Source organism: Sorex fumeus, unplaced genomic scaffold (genome assembly GCF_029834395.1).
Source record: "Sorex fumeus unplaced genomic scaffold, SorFum_2.1 ptg000036l, whole genome shotgun sequence".
Classification (NCBI taxonomy): domain Eukaryota; kingdom Metazoa; phylum Chordata; class Mammalia; order Eulipotyphla; family Soricidae; genus Sorex; species Sorex fumeus.
In genome coordinates this window covers 22,095,524-22,114,629 of record NW_026606093.1, presented here as the reverse complement: position 1 = coordinate 22,114,629, position 19,106 = coordinate 22,095,524, and the positions used below count along the sequence as shown (strand labels likewise).

The 19,106-nt window shown below is 38.6% G+C and overlaps 1 protein-coding gene across 1 annotated transcript in view; it reads left to right on the top strand.

Annotated features, from left to right (window-relative positions):
• Positions 1-262: 262 nt before the first annotated feature.
• The window catches only part of TEKT3 (tektin 3), a 47,340-nt gene continuing 28,496 nt past the window's right edge, over positions 263-19,106 (top strand). Inside the window, exons 1-2 of the mRNA XM_056117903.1 lie at positions 263-841; positions 9,526-9,609. Coding sequence (XP_055973878.1) covers positions 263-841; positions 9,526-9,609 — 663 coding nt within the window. The remainder of the gene's footprint in view (positions 842-9,525; positions 9,610-19,106) is intronic.

Here is a 19,106-nt window from a genome sequence, read left to right as displayed (position 1 = left end):
GTGTGGAGAGTAGTCTTAAGCATGGCTGTGGCTGGGTTCCCGAAGTCTTCAGATATATATATATATATATATATATATATATATACCTTATATACATATATAAGGTATATATCAAATTTAATAAATGGTAATGAGTGGGATAGACACCAAAATATTCATTACTTTTTTATTATTAAGTTTGCAACAAGATTAAGTGACAATGTACCCTCTTCCTCCATTTCCCTTTTAAACAGGATAGATTTGCACATTGTATCTGACCATCATGGACCTTTTACGTCCTACTCTAATGGCAACTCATGCCCACTCTCAACCAACATCAGCCAACTTTCTACCAGCCATCGGTACCATGACATCGAGCTATAAGAATCATTTCCCTCACTCCAATTTCACCCATAGCTTAAGCCTGCCTTGGAGACCAAGTACATACTACAAAGTGGCCTCCAACTTACCAACCTTGGGTCCATACAGCACCAGATCTGAAAGAGTTTCTGAGAGCACTATGCTCCCCTTTGTTTCCAACAGAACCACACTCTTTACAAGATATACTCCTGATGATTGGTACAGAGCCAACTTAGCTAATTTTCTAGAATCTAAAACTTCCTGGCATAATTCAGAAAAACTCAGGGTGGATACATCTCGACTGATTCAAGACAAATATCAAAAAACAAGAAAATCTCAGAGAGATTCCACTCAAAATTTGGGAGAACGAGTCAATGACATAGGATTTTGGAAATCTGAAATAATTCATGAATTGGATAGAATGATTGGGGAGACAAATGAGTTAACTGATATTAAGAAAAATATGGAACGGTCTTTGATGGAGACAGAAGCCCCACTTCAGGTAAATACAAGATGTTATAATAAAAAGTACTGTTTTTTATTACTATAGCTAACTGACTGAATATCTGAGATTATATATTAAATTGTGTTTTTAATAATATCTATTACTGAATTATAATTTAAATGATACAATTTATCTGTTGACTTGTTTTCAATGCCTCTGAAGAGACCTAACTTTGATTAATTTTATTATTTTAGTGAATCACCATAGATTACAAAGTTACAAAGATATTTATGATTTAGTTTTAGGTATTCAATGTTCTAACAGCAACCTCATCACCATTACCCTCCACCAATGTCCCAACTTTCATTCCCATCCCCCAGCCTGCCTCTGTGGCAGGCACTTTTTCTCTCAACCATTGTCCTAATGGTTCCTTTCCCAACTTATTCCCCTACCCCACTTCACCTGTGAGTAGCTGCCTACTGAAGAGCACGTCTTCCCTTTCTATTGCCTTCTCTTTTATATTGCCCTGTGAAGGTCATTATAAGTCTGTTCCTCTCCCTCTGACTCAACATGATACTCTCCAGATCCATCCATATAGCAGAGTTCATTTTTCCATGCAGCTGAGTAGTATTCCATTGTGGTTTGCAGTCACTTTATCCAATCTCTTCTTAAGCATTTGCGTTGTATCCAGATTTGGGCTATTGTGAATTGGGCTGTTGTGCTTCAGTGAACATAGGAATGCAGATGTCTTCTGAATTCTGCCTTTGAACCTTTGGGGTACATTCCTCAGAGTGAAATTGCTGGGTCATATGGAAGCTCGATTCCTGCTTTTTCAAGGAATGTCCATAATCTCTTCCAAAAAGGCTGTGTCAGTCAATAGTCCCATCAGCATGAATTAGGGCTTCTTTTCCCCCCACAGCTAAAACTGGTTATTGTTACTCTGTATGAGGAATGCCAGTCTTGGTGGTGTGAGGTGATACCTCATTGTTGCTTTAATTTGCATTTCCCTGATGATTTGTGTTATGGAGCATTTTTCATACTTCTTAATTCTCGTGTCCATTGATTTTTGTTTTGTTTTGTTTTGTTTTGGGGTCACACACTGCCATGCTCAGGGTTTACTTCTGATGGTATCATCTGGGGTGCCTAGGATTGAACTCAGGTCAGCTACATGCAAGGCAAATGTACTATCACTGCAGCCCCAACATTTTGGCCATTTGTATTTATTCTTTAAGTGTTTTTTCATTTTTTCTCCCCATTTTTTAAATAGGATTGGATTTTTTTCAGTCATATTTAACTCACTCCATTTTATGAATTATACAGAATAATTATTCAGGTAGAAATATCTGAAATGTAAAGCTAAGGAGACTAATTAAAGATAGGCTCATAGGTCACAACAATATTTTCTGGTGAACAGGAATTCTTTTCATACATTAAAAAGCTACTTGGCGGAGCTGGAGCAATAGCACAGCGGGTAGGGCATTTGCCTTGCACGCGGCCAACCCAGGTTCGATTCTCAGCATCCCATATGGTCCCCTGAGCACTGCCAGGGGTGATTCCTGAGTGCAGAGCCAGGAGTAACCCCTGTGCGTCGCCAAGTGTGACCCAAAAAGCAAAAAGCAAAAAAAAAAAAAAAGCTACTTGGTCATTGCTATCTTGAATTAACAAAAAAAAATGAGAAAACAAAGCATGATTTAAGTGTTTTACATAAAATGCTTGTGAGTATTCTATTGCAGGGTACAGTGAAATGATCAAATGTGACTATTTTTGGAGATATGGTATATACGTTTGGTTAAATAGAGCAATGGGACTGAGGTAAGCCAATTGAGATAGTCAGGAGTAGTCAGGATAGTCAGGCATTTCATTTGTTTGTTTAACTTAGATCAGACTTCTGAGTGGACTTAAATTTCTCCTACCCCTTTTGTCTTGAGTGTATGAATTTGTTGATCCTCCTTCAATGAAAACTTTCTGTTCTTGGAGATATGCAAATTACAACAAAAATTTTGAAATGCATTTTGATGAACAATGCTAAACTCATCGTTGTGTATATATAACTTATTTGCAATGCAATAAGAATTTGCAGTGGACATTTACTGAACTTTGAAGTTAGGTAATTGGTTAGAGATGTCTGCACATTGTTGTTTCTTGTTGTATTTATTCCCCATTTAACACACAACCAACAGAGATCCCCAGTAAGGATAGTCTACTAATGATGTCTTTTTAAAATTCACACTCATCGATTTGCTCGAGGGGGCCTAGTAACGTCTCCATCGTGAGAATTGTTGTTACTGTGTTTGGCATATTGAATACGTCACAGGGAGCTTGTCAGACTTTGCTGTGCGGGCGAGATACTCTCAGTGCTTGCCTGACTCTCTGAGAGGGGTGAAATAATCGAACCCGGCTCGGCCAGGCCACTGCACACAAGGCAAATGGCCTACCACTGTGCTATCGCTCCACATATGATTAATTTTTTTTATTTTACAGAAGCATTTTAGATGCTTCAATTTTTAATTATTTTATTTTATTTTATTTTTATTTTTACAAAGTAGTTCACAATATATGATTACTCTTAATATTCAAACACCAATCTTACCACCATTATACCTTCCCACCACCATATTTTGGATGTTCTCATCCAGAACTCCAACCCTGTCCCAAAGCAGAACTGAAATAATTTATTTTGTATTGTTTGTTTTGAATAAACAGCTAAAAATGCTCCAAAAAGTTTTCCTTAGAGGAGAGTGTGTGAAGATTGTTGTATGTCACCTAGGGGTCATTAAATCCTACTAGAAGAGATTACTAATGTGTTGTTAAGGGGGAAATTTATATATATATTTATATATATATATAAGGCCCTCCCGTTGATTGTCGATTTGCTCGAGCGGGCCCAGTAACGTCTCCATTGGAGACTTTGTTGTTACTGTGTTTGGCATATCGAATACTCTCGGTAGCTTGCCGGGCTCTCCGAGAGGGGCGGAGGAATCGAACTCGGGTCGGCCATGTTGGCCACTTGTAAGGCTGACGCCCTACACGCTGTGCTATCGCCATATATATATATATATATATATATATTTAAATATTATTATATATATTTGTAAAAAATATGTTTCCCTCTAAGATTGGTTGCCTTCTACTTTAAACCTCTCAAATGTGGTGTGCTACTCTTGGAGTATTAGTGGTGTGAGGTATGAGATGTATCCCAGCCACAGGTCCAGTGATAGGTTTCCTTGTGGGTGAGTCTTGGCCTGAGCGTGTAGAGAGTGGCCATGAGCATTGCAGTGCTTGAGTTCTGGAGGTTTTTGGCTGCCAGGGCCGGGTACCTTGGGGCAGGGAGGGTCCTCATCCACTCCCCTCTGGGGTGCTCTGAATGAAGCATCCTGGTTGGGGGTCTGGTGGCATGGCTATGGCAAGTCGTTTTATGCTCTCTTCCGAGAGAGAAGGACAATAAGTCTCTGGATCATGGCTGTTGATGAGAATATCTGGTGCCAGCCAGAGGTGACTTGTGGGCATAACTGCTAAGTTTCTGGAAACAGGGGCCATGGGGGAAGGTCACCCATTCCCGGTAACGTTGAACCTGGAGTTTTCAGCCGTAAGTCCTGCATAACTGGGTTTTCTGCGAATTCCTTCATGGGTGAGATTTGGCATGAGTGTTTGGAGAGTGGCTGTGAGCATGGTGGGGGTTTTCAGATCCCAGGGCTGAATCCCTGAGGGTGGGGAGGGGCCTCACCTGCCCTCCTCGGGGTGCCCTGAATGAAACTCCCTGGCACGGGTCTGGTGGCATGGCTATGGAAAGTTGTTTTATGCTCTCTTCCGAGAGAGAAGGACAAGGAGTCTCTCACATATAATAAAAATTTTAAAACAGGGGACATACACTGTGGTGCTGGGAGGGAGCAGTCTAGGAACTACTCCCAGTGGTCTGCAGAACTGTGTGTGGTATGGGCCTGATAGTTCAGTACTTTCCTCTGCATTGTGGTCCTGAAACTTTGTTAGTGCTGGAGGATACCAGGGCCACAAAGCAGTACTCTGGAAGTGCTACAGCTATACCCAGCAGTAAGAGGTGAGGAACATAAGTGATGCCAAGAATTTTACTTGGAACCTTCATATGCCAGGTGTTTATATTCTACCTCAATAAACAACATCTCTTGTACCATGAATTGTTATTTAAGATTAGAAATACATAGTTTTCTTTGAGCACTGGAAAACTTTTGAGGATTTCTGATCTACCTAAGCCATCTCTTAGTTTATACTTAAAATGATAGCCATATATGTTTTTTTTAATTTTAGTTCCTTTCATACTTTTAATGATGACTGTATTTAGGGATATGGCTCCATTTTAGAAAGTTTATGCAATTTTTTGTTGAGATATTCTTGTGTACTAGAATATCTATTACTAATAGTGCCAGAAACCTCTAATTAAAATTGAATGTATTCACATAAACAAATATCAAGACAAAATTATGATCAGCTACTCTAAGGGGAAAACGTTAAAATGCAATAACTTAATTATAAATTAAATCAATGAAGCAACCACATTAGACCATCAAATGTACAGAAGTGAAAATTGATAGCATATAGGGTTGGTTCAAGTTTCTAAAATGAACACTTTCGTATATTGCTAAGTAGAACTGTGAATTAGTAAAAACTTCCCAGTATGCAATTTCTTTTTTTTTTTTTTTTGGCTTTTTGGGTCACACCTGGCGATGCACAGGGGTTACTCCTGGCTCTGCATTCAGGAATTACCCCTGGTGGTACTCAGGGGACCATATGGGATGCTGGGAATTGAACCGGGGTCAGCCACATGCAAGGCAAACGCCCTACCCGGTGTGCTATTGCTCCAGCCCCAAATTTCTTTTTTTTTTTAATTTAATTTTTATTAGTGAAATACCGTGGGGTACAGTTGTAGACTTACAAACTGTCGTTCTTGGGTTTCAGTTATACAATGATCGAGTACCCATCCCTCCATCAGTGCCCATTTCCCACCACCAATGATCCCAGTAACCGACCCTCCCCCTCCACCCTGCCTCTGTGGCAGGACATTCCCTTTTGCTCTCTCTTTCCTTTAGGGCCAGTATGCAATTTATTAAAACATATTAAAATATTAAGAGGAACCTGAGAAATATTAGAGGGATTAAGATGGGCTGGAGCGATAGCACAGCGGGTAGGGCGTTCGCCTTACACGCAGCCAACATGGCCGACCCGAGTTCAATTCCTCCGCCCCTCTCGGAGAGCCCGGCAAGCTACCGAGAGTATCTCGCCCGCATGGCAGAGCCTGGCAAGCTCCCCGTGACGTATTCGATATGCCAGACACAGTAACAACAAAGTCTCCAATGGAGACGTTACTGGGCCCGCTCTAGCAAATCGACGATCAACGGGAGGGCCTTTACCTTTTTAAGATGCATGCCTTGTATGTGGCCAACCTTTCTTTGATCCCTGGCACCACATGGTCCCCCTATATAGCCAGGTGTGGCTCTGGAGGCTCCTGAACATGATGGTAGTGACCTGAATAATCCCAAACACCACAGAGCTTGAGCATCGCCATATCTGTAAGCTACTGGATTAAACCACTGGCTGGGTTGGTTAAGAACCACCCAGGATGGGGCCCTGAGCTTCCTGAGAACCTTAGATGCTCCCTCTCCCAAATAATAAAATAATCAAAGTTTTCTTTATTCATTCATTACTCTTCTAATAAATTCAAATTGTTCTATTAAAATGGAGTTTCATAAAAAAATGTTTTGCCTGTGGTTGTTCCTCTACAACCTTCTTCATCTTGCCAGGATCTCGTCTCTTACAAGTCTATGTGAGTGCTTGCACAGTGGGCATGGGCAGTGATTATTCAGTTTCTTAATTTTATTATATGTTCCCACAGGAAAGAAAAAATCAGACCACACAAAGCAAAACAGTTATATTTTGAAAAAAAAAAAGAGAGCGAGAGACAGAAGAGAAATCCTGTAATGTAAAAGAAAGGGATTACATTTCCCAGGCCTGGGAATCAGGCAACCCTATAATGGAGTTTGCCATAAAGCATAAAAGTGACACACAGAGTAGAGGGGTGTGAAAGACTTGAGAACAAAGTGCACCCCACCCAATTTTGCAAAGCTGCTTTTAAAGGCCTTTTCTAAACTGTGCCTGCTTTGTGCTTTTTGTGCAGTTAAGTATGTGGGCTGGAGTGATAGCACAGCGGGTAGGGCGTTCGCCTTACAAGCGGCCAACATGGCCAACCGGAGTTCGATTCCTCCGCCCCTCTCGGAGAGCCCGGCAAGCTACCGAGAGTATTCGATATGCCAAACACAGTAACAACAAAGTCTCCAATGGAGACGTTACTGGGCCCACTCGAGTAAGTATGTTGCTATGGCTGGAGCGATAGCCCAGCGGGTAAGGCATTTGCCTTGCATGCAGCCGATCTAGCTGACCCCAGGTTCGATTCCTCTTCCCTTCTCGGAGAGCCCAGCAAGCTACCCAGAGAACCCCCCGCCACGCCTCCCCGCATGGCAAAGCCTGGCAAACTGCCTGTGACGTATTCGATATACGATATTCAATATGCCAAACACAGTAACAACAAGTCTCACAATGGAGACGTTACTGGGCCTGCTCAAGCAAATCAATGAACAACGGGAGGACAGTGCAGTGCAGTGCTAAGTATGTTGCTAGTCCAAGAAAGATTGGTGGTCCCTGTTCAGTGTTCTCAGTTGTTGGTTGATCCCGTGGTGAGTCTTGATAGAGCCTGAACTTGGGGTGTGAGCCAGTGTCCCATGTAGGACTAGAGGGCGGTGGCAGAAACTTCATTATAGATCGCATCTTGATTTCATGATTATATATATATTTAATTCATTACTCTAGATCCCCTTCTCTCGCCCTTACCTAGTTGCCTAACTTCATTCTATCACATGCTATGTCTGGATTATAGTGTATATATTTTTCTTATGCCTTCAAAAATTGACATTAAGGGACTGGGTACTCTCTTGCCTTGCACAGCCAATCAGGTTTCTATCCCTGGCACTAAATATCTCTCGCCCACAGTTACCCTCTGCAGTCCCCAGAGTCCTGCCAGGAACAATCCCTGAGTACTGCCTGGTGCGACCAAAATAGCACTATCAACAACAAACAGCAGTATACATTTATGAATGTCTTTGAAAAAAGTATTTTGCAGTTACATAATGTTTTTTCATTCATAATTTATTGTTAGCTGTTTGAATCATTAACACACTTCGTCTCAAGACGATTTCATGATAAGTTCCTACTATTTAAAGTGAAGTCTAAAAAGCATAATATAAAATTGTGTGGTAACCAGAATTTATTTTATTACAAACAAAATAGTAATAAGAATATTGATAAATTTCCCTTTTCTGTGTTTTTGTCTGTAAAATACGATTGTCTTTTAAAAATAATTGAATGAGCAGTAAATAGTACTTAAAAAATAATTACTTGGAATTTAGGCTAAAGAAATATTTTGGTGCCGCATATGCTTCTCAGACACTCGTGCAGCTGCTATGCACAAGTGATGCCTGGCACATATGTCATGCAAACATATGTCACGCAAACCTTCCCTCTTGAGATATGGACTTTCTTTTTTATTTTGTTTGTTTTTTTGGGTCACACCCAGTGATGCTCGGGAGTTACTCTTGGCTCTACACTCAGGAATCACTCCTGGTGGTGCTCGGGGAACCATATGGGATGCCGGGAATTGAACCCAGGTCTTTCGCATGCAAGGCATACGCTCTTCCCGCTGTGCTATTACCCCAGCTCCGAGATATGTACTTTCATACTTTAACACGGAATGTGAACCGGGGCTCTCTCTGCCTTTGGAGAAGCCCGTGTTTTCTCTTAAACACGTTACTCGCTCTCCCTCCCTTCCCTTCCTCAGAATTTCTAATAAGAACTGCTTTTACTTCAAGAGAAGGAAAAAAAAGAAGAAAAATTTTGCTGTCTTCTTGGGGGGATGTGGGAAGGGAAAGGCACACTTGGCTGTGCTTAGTGCTCAGTGCACAGGACTTCTGTCTCTGCACTCAGGGATCACTCCTGGTGGGCTGGTGGGCACAATACAGGAAGCCAGGATGGAACCCAGGCTAGCCACAAGCACTTACCTGCTGTGCTATCTCTCTGTCTCCAATATTTTGGTGTCTTTAAAGATGAGGAAATTTAGCGTAGTCAAAGAGGGATGGGGATGTCTACATCCCCCTTGATCTCAAAATTTAGGGAGAAGGACGGAGAAGGAAAGAAATCAGGGGTAAAAGAAAGATGAGAAGGGGACGTAATGGGGGAGCAGGGATTGGGGCTTCAGTTGTGGTATATAGCTATATATCACATATACAAAGATATATATGAGCTTTGAATAAGCTTTGAATATCCTTTCATATGAGTGGAAATATGAGTGGGATTGGTACTGAAATATTATATGCCTAAAACTCAACTATCAATCGCTTTGTAAATACAGTTCTTTAATTAAATAAAAATTACTTAAAAATAAATGCAAAAATAGCCACTTGTTTCTTCATTCTTCTCGTAGAAAATATTTTGAAACAATGTCTTGACAGGCTAACATTATCTTTTGCCTAGCAACAGGAATTTTCAAGGGTTGTCGCAGTTGGTTTCATGCTAACTTTTCAAAAGAAAGGCTTGAAAAGTACATATTGACAAATGACGATGACGAAGTTCTATGGACGTATTTAGAAAAAGACTATTAAATAAGCTATTCTGTGATATTAATCAGGTTGTATTAATGTTTTCCATAATTTTTATATCTGTAGGTAGCCCGAGAATGTTTATTTCATCGAGAGAAAAGAATGGGAATTGATCTAGTTCATGATGAAGTGGAAACAGATCTACTTATGGTGAAAATGGGGGAAATGCTTTAGTAACAAGAAACTTGGTTCCAAACATGTTTAATGTATAAAATATTTTGGTTACTTAAGGATACTTATAAACTATAGTATATATCTATAGTATTTAGAAAATTTTTTGAATTGTATGAGTAATAATAGATATTTATTTAGAAAATCTGAAAATTCAGAAAAGGATAAAGTAAGGTAAAATTTAGCTGAAGCTTAATTAGACATAAATTCCTGTTAATTTTCAGTCTTTTGTTAACCACATTTTTATATGCATTCCTCAATTCAAAGACAGAAACAGGACCTCAAATTTTGAATAAAACAATTCAGTCTAAGTGAATTTTGACTAAATTCTTAACGATATTTATTCTTAAATATAAATGTGAAAACATTTAAAAAGCTTTATTTTTAGAGCAATTTAAGTTAAAAAAAATTTAGGGAGGAAGTAGAGAGATTTTCCATATGTTCCCATTGCCGAAATAATCTTCATTATAACCATTCCCCTCCACAGTGGTTCATTTTTTGAAACTGATAATTCACTGATATAACTTAATCACCCAAAGTCCATAGTTTACCATTAGGTTTTGAATCTTCCATATTCCACCTGTTTAATCCTGTCCCCCAAATACTGCCTTATTAAAACTATACGTGGGTAATTTTTCCACATTATTAGATACCCCTCTAGGATACAATTTTATTTGTTTCTGTTATTTTGGGGGAGGCTTAGCCAGCAGTGCTCAGGGTTGATTCCTGGCTCTGCACTCAGAGATGACTCCTGGCAGGGTGGGCGTTCCTTATGAGATGCTAGATATTGAACCTGGCTCAGACATGTTGCAAGGCAAGCAGTTTATCTGCTTTACTATCTCTCAAAGCACTAAAATATAATTTTAATGTTTATATTAAAAACGTTCCATAATGTGAAAATTCTACTACACTATTAAAAGTCCATCCTCTTTTTCAGAATAGTTTTCTTGTTCTCATTCCATTTTTGCTACTTTAATAACGGGATGTTAAAAACTTGATTGATAACTTTCTAATTATTTTCTTAGAATGCACTTTAAAGTGGTAAGTCAGAGGGTATGTGTTTATGAAACTTTTGATGTTTATAACCAAATGACCTTCCAGTAGCTGAAATCTAATGTTTATTACTTTGCTGATTTTCCTAAGTTTTCTTTCACTAATTAAATATGATTTAGTTCTAAGGTATCTAACCTTTGCTCCTTAGACTATGGCATTGATTCACATGATCCATGGCATTCCTTGAGATTTAAGCCATCCCATGTCTCTCTTTCTTTTTATAGTCCAGACACTATCTTTGGTACTAACTCTACACCCCCAAATACCTGACAAACATACTTACATTAGCGATTCAGTTTATGTTCATAATTATAGAGCCTCAATGTAAATTTCTATTTTGATTCCTCTTTTTCCTTTTTGTCCATTACAGCAAGGTTCTCCAGTTCCATAATATGACTTGCTGAACATCATCTCCTTGACCTCCATACATTTTTCCAGCTCCTATAATTGTTCCTCTTGTTGGCTTCTGACCTATCTTTTTCTAAATAAATCATTTTTTCTTTGTAACTAATTATTGTGAAATCCCACAATGTCGTTCCTTTCCCCGGTTTCACTTGGATTTTCACTGCACACGATTATCAGTTTTTCCTTTGTGAAAATTTTTTTTCTTGGTTCTTTAATTTGTATGGGATAAAATTTACTATGGCCTTTCATTACCTGATTCACATACCTTCTCTATCTCATTTCCTGTTCTGAAGATTTCTACTTCAGTCAATCAATTCACTACCTTCAAATCAGCTTTGCAAGACCTTACTTGTTTCAGTCTTTGTTTCACCAGTTCTTGGTAAGAAATGAATCCTTGGTAAATAGTAGCTATGATTAAGCGGCCACTTGGGCACTAGTACCTTTTATGCTCACAAGTCATCAAGTGTCGTTTTAACACCACACTTTTTTTTAGAAACTCATTGTATGAATTTATTTCATATTCTCTTTACTTCCTGATTGCCTGAAGGAAATATGAGTTGAAAGATATATCTATGGAAAATGTGTTTTTGCCATTACAGCAAGGCTATGCCAATTGACTTTGTGAAAACCATAGTCCCTAACATCCATGTCTGAGACATATATGGGTTATGGTTATTCTAAGTGAAATAGATTTACAGTAAGTAGGGCCCCTTCTTTTCCATTTCTTCTTTCACAGCCTCTATGAACAAGTTTTATTATAATTGGGCATCTATTTTGTCATTTTATTTTGTTTTTATTTATTTATTTTTCTGATTTGTCATTTTAAATAAACTATGGAAACTTTTTTCCAGTGAATATCTTTCTATCATATTCTATATGACAAATTTTAAATGACTTCTAAACATTTTATCTTTACTGGTTTACTTAGGAAGAGAATATGGTATTTGTAAAAGAAATGAGCTATTTCCATGATTTTATTATTCTAAACTAAGGCTATATCTTAGCATCATTTGGTAAGTATTTTTTTTTAATTTTTGGGGTCACACCCAGTGATGCTCAGGGGTTCCTCCTTGCTCTGCATCCAGGAATCACTTCTGGTAGTGAACAGGGAACTATATGGGACGCCAGGGATCGAATCCCGGTCAGCAGTGTGTAAGGTCAGCATCCTCTCCTCTGTGCTATTGTTCCAGCCCCTGGTAAGCATTTTTAAAATATCAAGGAGTGTGTCCTGCATGCAGAGATTCTGATTCAAATCTGGGTACTGGACATTGATATTTTATAACTTTTCCAAAGATAGGTGCAATGAACATCCATAATTAAGAATCATTCTTTTTTTTCATGTAGCAAATCTATAAATAATTGTTAAAACTTGAAATCAAGCAGGATATCTTTTGGTTGGTGAGTGCATAAGTGCATTGTGGTATATTCAAACAAGATGTAATTAATTCGGCACTAAAAAACTAAAAAAAAAATGAACAGACATAGAAGAACCGTAAATTCATGTTCCTAAGTGAAAAATCTATCTTGACAAGGAATTGTACATATGAGAACTTATTTACTTTAAAACTATAAAATAATGTAGGACTGGGGCAATGATAAAGGGTTTCGGTGCTTATCTTGCGCACTGTAGTAAAAAATAGCATTGGTAAGAATCTAAAAATATAAAAACTAAAAAAATTTGTAACAAGTGATGTTAAGAAATAATGGGGATAAATTAAAAATGTACAAATTCATATAGTGGTGGGGATATAAAATAAAATGGTTGCTACTGCAAAAGCTTAAATATGGAACTATGAATTGGTTCATTTGGTGAGTCCACTTCTATAAGACTTAAAATACTATGTCAATAATATGTCATTCCATCAAAAGAACAAAAAGAAAATACATGTTTGTAAAAATTTAAATATGAAGATTTATAGGAGCATAATGTATAACAGTCATTTGGAAGCAATCCAAATATATTCAACAACTGATAGTGGAAAATAAGATATGATATAGAATGTTATTCAGCCAACAGAAAGGAATAAAGTGCTGATATATTCTACAATATGGTTTAGCCTTGAAAAACATGTCAAAGTGAAAGGCGCAGATCATGGAAGCAAGGGAATAATTTCATAACAAAGATGCCCGCCCTAGAAGCATGGAACTATAAATTCTATCTCTGCCTAGCAGATCAATGTGCTGAGCGTGGTCTCCACAGTTTACCATCTCCCTTGAAAAGCCAGGTGCACATCTGCAACCAGATATGAGATCCTTAGTCACTGTAATAACAGCAGCAATAAGTCAAAGGGAAGGAGGGAAATGTGGTTGGTTATGAAGGGTTACATAATTTATGATTCTATTTATATGAAAGCAGATTAAAGATTGTCTAAAAGAAAGAGAATATAGGGATGGGGTAACTGAAAATTGGGGATGAATGTTAAAGAGTATATGTTTATTCTGAAAACCATTGCATTATACAACTTGAAGGGTCAATTATATTGTGGCTGAATCTTATTTTAATAGATTTTATTTTTAAGAAGCACTAATTTCTTAGAGTATTGTGTTTTCTGAATCAGTGGTAGGGACTATTTTACCTCATAACTGAGTATGTCAAATCTAACTGTGGTTTGTATAATGACCTATCAGTTGAGGGAACACTTTGGTTATTGTCAATTAATGTAAGTAGTAAATGTTTTGTGAAGGTTAGTCAAGGTGGTAATATTATCATATCTTTTTCTCTTTTCCAAAATATACCTCTTTGAAAAACCAAATACATTAACAAAGACAAGAAACATCCTTAAAAAATCATTTTTGAAAAATGTATATGGAGAAGTGTCTTCTCATGAATTCTGTTCACTGTTGCTAGCAATATTTAACAATATTCTCCATACTATTACAGAATTTTTTTTTACTAGGAATGATATGTGATAAATGGTGATGAATGGTATGTGATAAATGAGCAAACCAGAAACATTTGTGTAGGGTACTTTAGAAATGCGCACTTAAGATGTGATAAAATAATAAACAGAAATATTGAAAATCTGGATGCTGTGTAGGAAAGGGAAAGGATACAATCACCAAAGAATGTCTGCGTTCCTTTCACAGCAGCAGTGCTCTAGCAGACTGCATTCTTATTTAATGTTTGCTTCTTCATTCAGTCCTTCACTTACTCAGGAAAGATGTAGTTAGTATCTATGGTACTTGTGCTGGGCTTGTAAACAAGGATACACTGCTGTCTCCTATAAATGATACATTTACAATAGAAAGTGTAGTCATTCCTCATGGTGGTATCCACAGGTATGTTCTAGCATTTCCATTAGCTTTTTATTTTCCTATAAAATGCTAATTTGAAAAGAAAATCAAAACTTTGCTGTTTTTATTCTTAAATTTATTTTTTTAATTTTACCGTCTCTTCTTCTGGACTGGAGCGATAGCACAGCGGGTAGGGCGTTTACCTCGCACGTGGCTGACCCGGGTTCGATTCTTCCATCCCTCTCGGAGAGCCCAGCAAGCTACCGAGAGTATCTCGCCCACTTGGCAAAGCCTTGCAAGCTACCGTGATATGCCAAAACAGTAACAAGTCTCACAATTTGTTGTGAGATGTTACTGGTGCCCGCTGGAGCAAATCGTTGAACAACAGGAGGACAGTGCCACAGTGCTATAGTGCAGGAATGATATGATCTTTCTAAACAACTAAGCTTTAAACTCTGAAGTCAAATGTACCTTCAGAGTTATCTCACATCTAGACTGGCCTTATTTTGGGATGTGAGGTAAGTCCTGTGGTTTTGAGTTCAGGTTGAAGTTCGAAAGCTTCTCTTTATGTTGTAGACCCAGGATTCATGAGCTCTTAGTTTGAATATACCTTCCAGAGACATTTCAGAATTTTAGATCAAGACATACTTGGAACATTTCATCCCAGGAAGTTTGTGCTATGAGACAGCATGGGATAAAACACTGATACCAGCCTGGAAATAATGTGAAGGCTCTCAAAACCAGGAATAAAAACTGACTTCTTCACCTATGATTTTCACTTCTAACTAGAGTGTGGGCCAGAGGTGGCCTGCCACCAGCTGTGTAGAAAACAGGTGCTTGCTGGGTCATCATTGATTTATTTGTCCAGAGTAGATACTGAGAATTCAAATTGCTACGGAAACATCTGTGCTTACTAATTCCGAGAAAACTGAGAATACAATAATAGCATCAACATGTTTGGGTGATAGAAATAGAGTTCTGGTTTCTAAATGTTATTTGTCATTAGCTAGATTTGTATTTGTATTTCAATAAAATTATCCCTCATGTTAGATGATTTACTCACTTTTCCAATATTAAAATGTCTCCCTTTAATATGGATAAACACAAATATAACACATATAACCTCAGCTACAGACAGGAGAGATAGAAAGGATAGGGCACTTTGCTTGTGGCCACCTGGGTTTGATCCCTGGCCCTCCTAGTCCCCTGATTTCTGCCCAGAGTGAGCTCTGAGCGCAGAGTCTACATAAGCACTGAGCGCTACCATGATGGTCCCAAAACCAAAATAATAATAATAATGGTAATGAAACTTCAATATACTGGATGCATAATCTGGTTTTAACAATAAGATCCAAGAAATGAAGGCTGTAGAGATAGTATAGCACCCATCTGATCCCCTGAGCACCACCAGAAATAATTCCTGAGCACAGAATCATGAGGAAGTCCTGAGCATCACTGGATGTGGCAAAAAAAATTCAAAGAAATAAAAGATCCAAGAAATGATTCTATCTCTACAATTCAGGGGAGAACTGAGAGTCAGAAAAGTCCCATATTTATGGTTAGAAGGAATTGTTCTTGTGATGTGATCATATTTCCCAGTTGAGGGTTAAAAAAAATCCTTGTGTTATATCTTACACGAATATTAAATTCTAATAAAAATAATAATCCATATTGTATTATATCCCCGGCATCTCCAAATCAGCCGCTTGCTTGCGGCTGGAGTGATAGCACAGCGGTAGGGCGTTTGCCTTGCACCCAGCCAACATGGCCGACCCGAGTTCGATTCCTCCGCCCCTCTCGGAGAGCCCGGCAAGCTACCGAGAGTATCTCACCCACACGGCAGAGCCTGGCAAGCCACCCGTGATGTATTCGATATGCCAAACACAGTAACAACAAAATCTCCAATGGAGACGTTACTGGGCCCGCTTGAGCAAATCGATGAACAATGGGAGGGCCTTTACCTTTACCTTTTATTATATTATAAAATCTATAACTTATTGAGCACTTATTATCAGTTAGACATGTAATTATCCACCCAGTAACTGAAAGATGAGTATTAGTGCCTGTAGGATAATATTGGTTTAATAGCCTCAGGTAGTTTAGGTTTATTGGGTTGCTCCTAATACAGTGCTCCCTTTCCTCTGTGTTTATTTGTAACTTCTTTCCTTGTGCTCTGTTGACTTGTAAATATTGCTTTTTCTTCTCCCTAAGTCCTTTGCATAGTTTATTTAAAGCAATGTCCTTTTTGTATGGACACAGAAGACAGTATATGCTATACTTTTGTAAAGTGACTCTCAGTGATATTTTTCTCCTGGGCATCTGTTCTCTGGACCTAAGCCTCAGCTGCCCTTACTTCCTAGTGTCCCCAAAAGCAGGGTCCCGATGAGGGACTGGTTGGAACCAGGGCAAACTGTAAACTATGTGCTACCCTGGCATCCAGATGGGCCTGGTCAAAGTGCCTAATGTTTAACTATAAATTAAGAGCTTGGTCATGGGCAAATGCTGTCATGATCCAAAGTAGATTCGGACCCTCCTTGAGTTAGGGATAATTAATATGGCCTGAGCTCTGTATTCTGAGTCTGTGGCAAGATGATCCCAGGATGGCTGCCCTACAAGCCTCAATGTATCTCTTACTGTATCCATACACAAATAACTAGTATTAAGATGTTGATAGAGTTACTGGACTGAGGAAAAGAGAAAAACACCTTAGGAGGTATTTTGGCCTTGGGCAGTCAGGAAGGGCTTTGGAATACCTGTTAGGTGGTGTTTCCTTTGAATATGGTGGGCCCTCAGGAAGGGCTTTCTTATGTTGATTTTGCTACCTGACTGGGTGCGGTGTCAGCCAGCTGTGCAGGGGAGTTGGAGAGAAGAGAGAGCTGGAGAGAGGGAGAGCGTGGGAGAGTGAGAAAGAGCAGGACAACAAGTTGGAGTGCAGAAAGACTAGCAAGAGGGACAGAGAGAGAAGGATGTAGAAGAAGAATACAGAATACAGGAGAGAGAGAGCACTGGCTCGAGATGGAGTGCGGAGAGATGAGCGGGAGAGACAGGAGGAGACGGGAATGAGGGGCAGTGTAAGACTAGAATGGGGGGCTTAGAGAGACTGGGGCAGGCGTGTGGGGAGAATGGAATAAACAACATGTGATCAATCAACTGGCTTGGCCCTCCTTTCCTCCTTCCTTCTTCCCCATGACCCTGGCCACCCAAGCTGAGTGGTCAGCGGGCTCCAGAACCTGGGTGGGTAGGGGAAGAGCCCTCGGGGCCTCCCCGTGGCCATCGCCGGATATTATACAAGTGCCCTAAGTTTATTATTTGCCTCAGCAATAATGATTATTGATTAATTTTTCTTCTTTAGTCACAGGATCATTTGATCACTGATATTTTGAGTAATTCATAGAAGTCATTGTGGTTCTTTTGTTTTTAAGAGTTCATTATTCCTCCTCATGTCTAAAGTTCAGAAGGAACAGACCCACATGCAAGACTTTCAGTGAGCATTATGTATGTTCTATTATAATCTTCTTCTCTTTGAGTGTCAGGCAGAGGTTACTGGTTCCACTCACATCCAACTTTGATCAGTATTTATCTCCCTTTCTCCTTCCACCAAGGCATTTCAAGAACTGTTTGGTCTGTGAGTACAGGTTAGGTGTAAGTTCACATTATGGTAGTTCCAAAAGTCTTTGGCTTTCTGTATTTCTTATTTACATGAACTCTCCTCCTCTATTATTTAAGATTGTTTGAATTATCATACAGCAATTATTGTTAAAAATATTTGTAACAAAGGTGTCCTTAGATGTAATGTTATTTTCTTATTAAAAGTCCCACCCAGGAATTGTCACTCTATTCCCATTTTATATCCAGAGTACAAAACCTCACTAGGATTTTCAACTTTATGTGGAATTTTATAACCGTCATTATATGAACACGTGAAAGGTCCATCTCTAATAGCACTACCCTCCAAACCAAGCAACATTTTGGAGGGGGCAAAGTTTCTTTTATTTAAGGAAGAAATACTAAAACTGATCAAAACCTACTGTGAAAGTGTGTGGAAATCCTTTGCTACTTTTATGGGCAGGAGTAATATTGATAAGGTATTGTGGGAATTGAGTTTTTAATTTATTCCTTTTATTTTTAATATTAAAGAATCAGAAGGTTTCTCACAGAGATAAACTGTATATATTATTAATATTTCATATTAAACAATACATTATAATTAAATTTGGAGTGAAGAAGGCTTTTGTACTCAAATAGCAAAGTCAAAACCAAAGGATATATTCTATAAATTTGTTATTATAGAAATAAAAATAGCTTCATTTCAAAAATTTACAGGCACAAAATTACAAGGGCAAAACTGGTTTAAAAATGTACATAGATAGCACTGTCCTCCCTTGTTCATCTATTTGCTCAAGCAGGCACCAGTAACGTCTTCATTATGAGACTTGTTGTTATTGTGTTTGGTATATTGAATATGCCACGGGGAGCTTTCCAGGCTCTGCGGTGCAGGCGGGATACTCTTGGTAGCTTGCCAGGCTCTCCGAGAGGGACGGAAGAATTGAACCCAGGTTGGCCACGTGCAAGGCAAATGCCCTACCTGCTATGCTATCACTCCAGCCCTAAAATGTACAAATGTACATATGTATATGTAAATATCTTAATATAGAACTATTACAGCAATAATTAGTAAAAGATTAAATTCTAAGTATTACATACACTTATATATTAATAGAAAAAAGAACAAACTTGGGGTTTGTACAGAAAGATAGTACAGCAGATAAGGCATTTACCTTGCA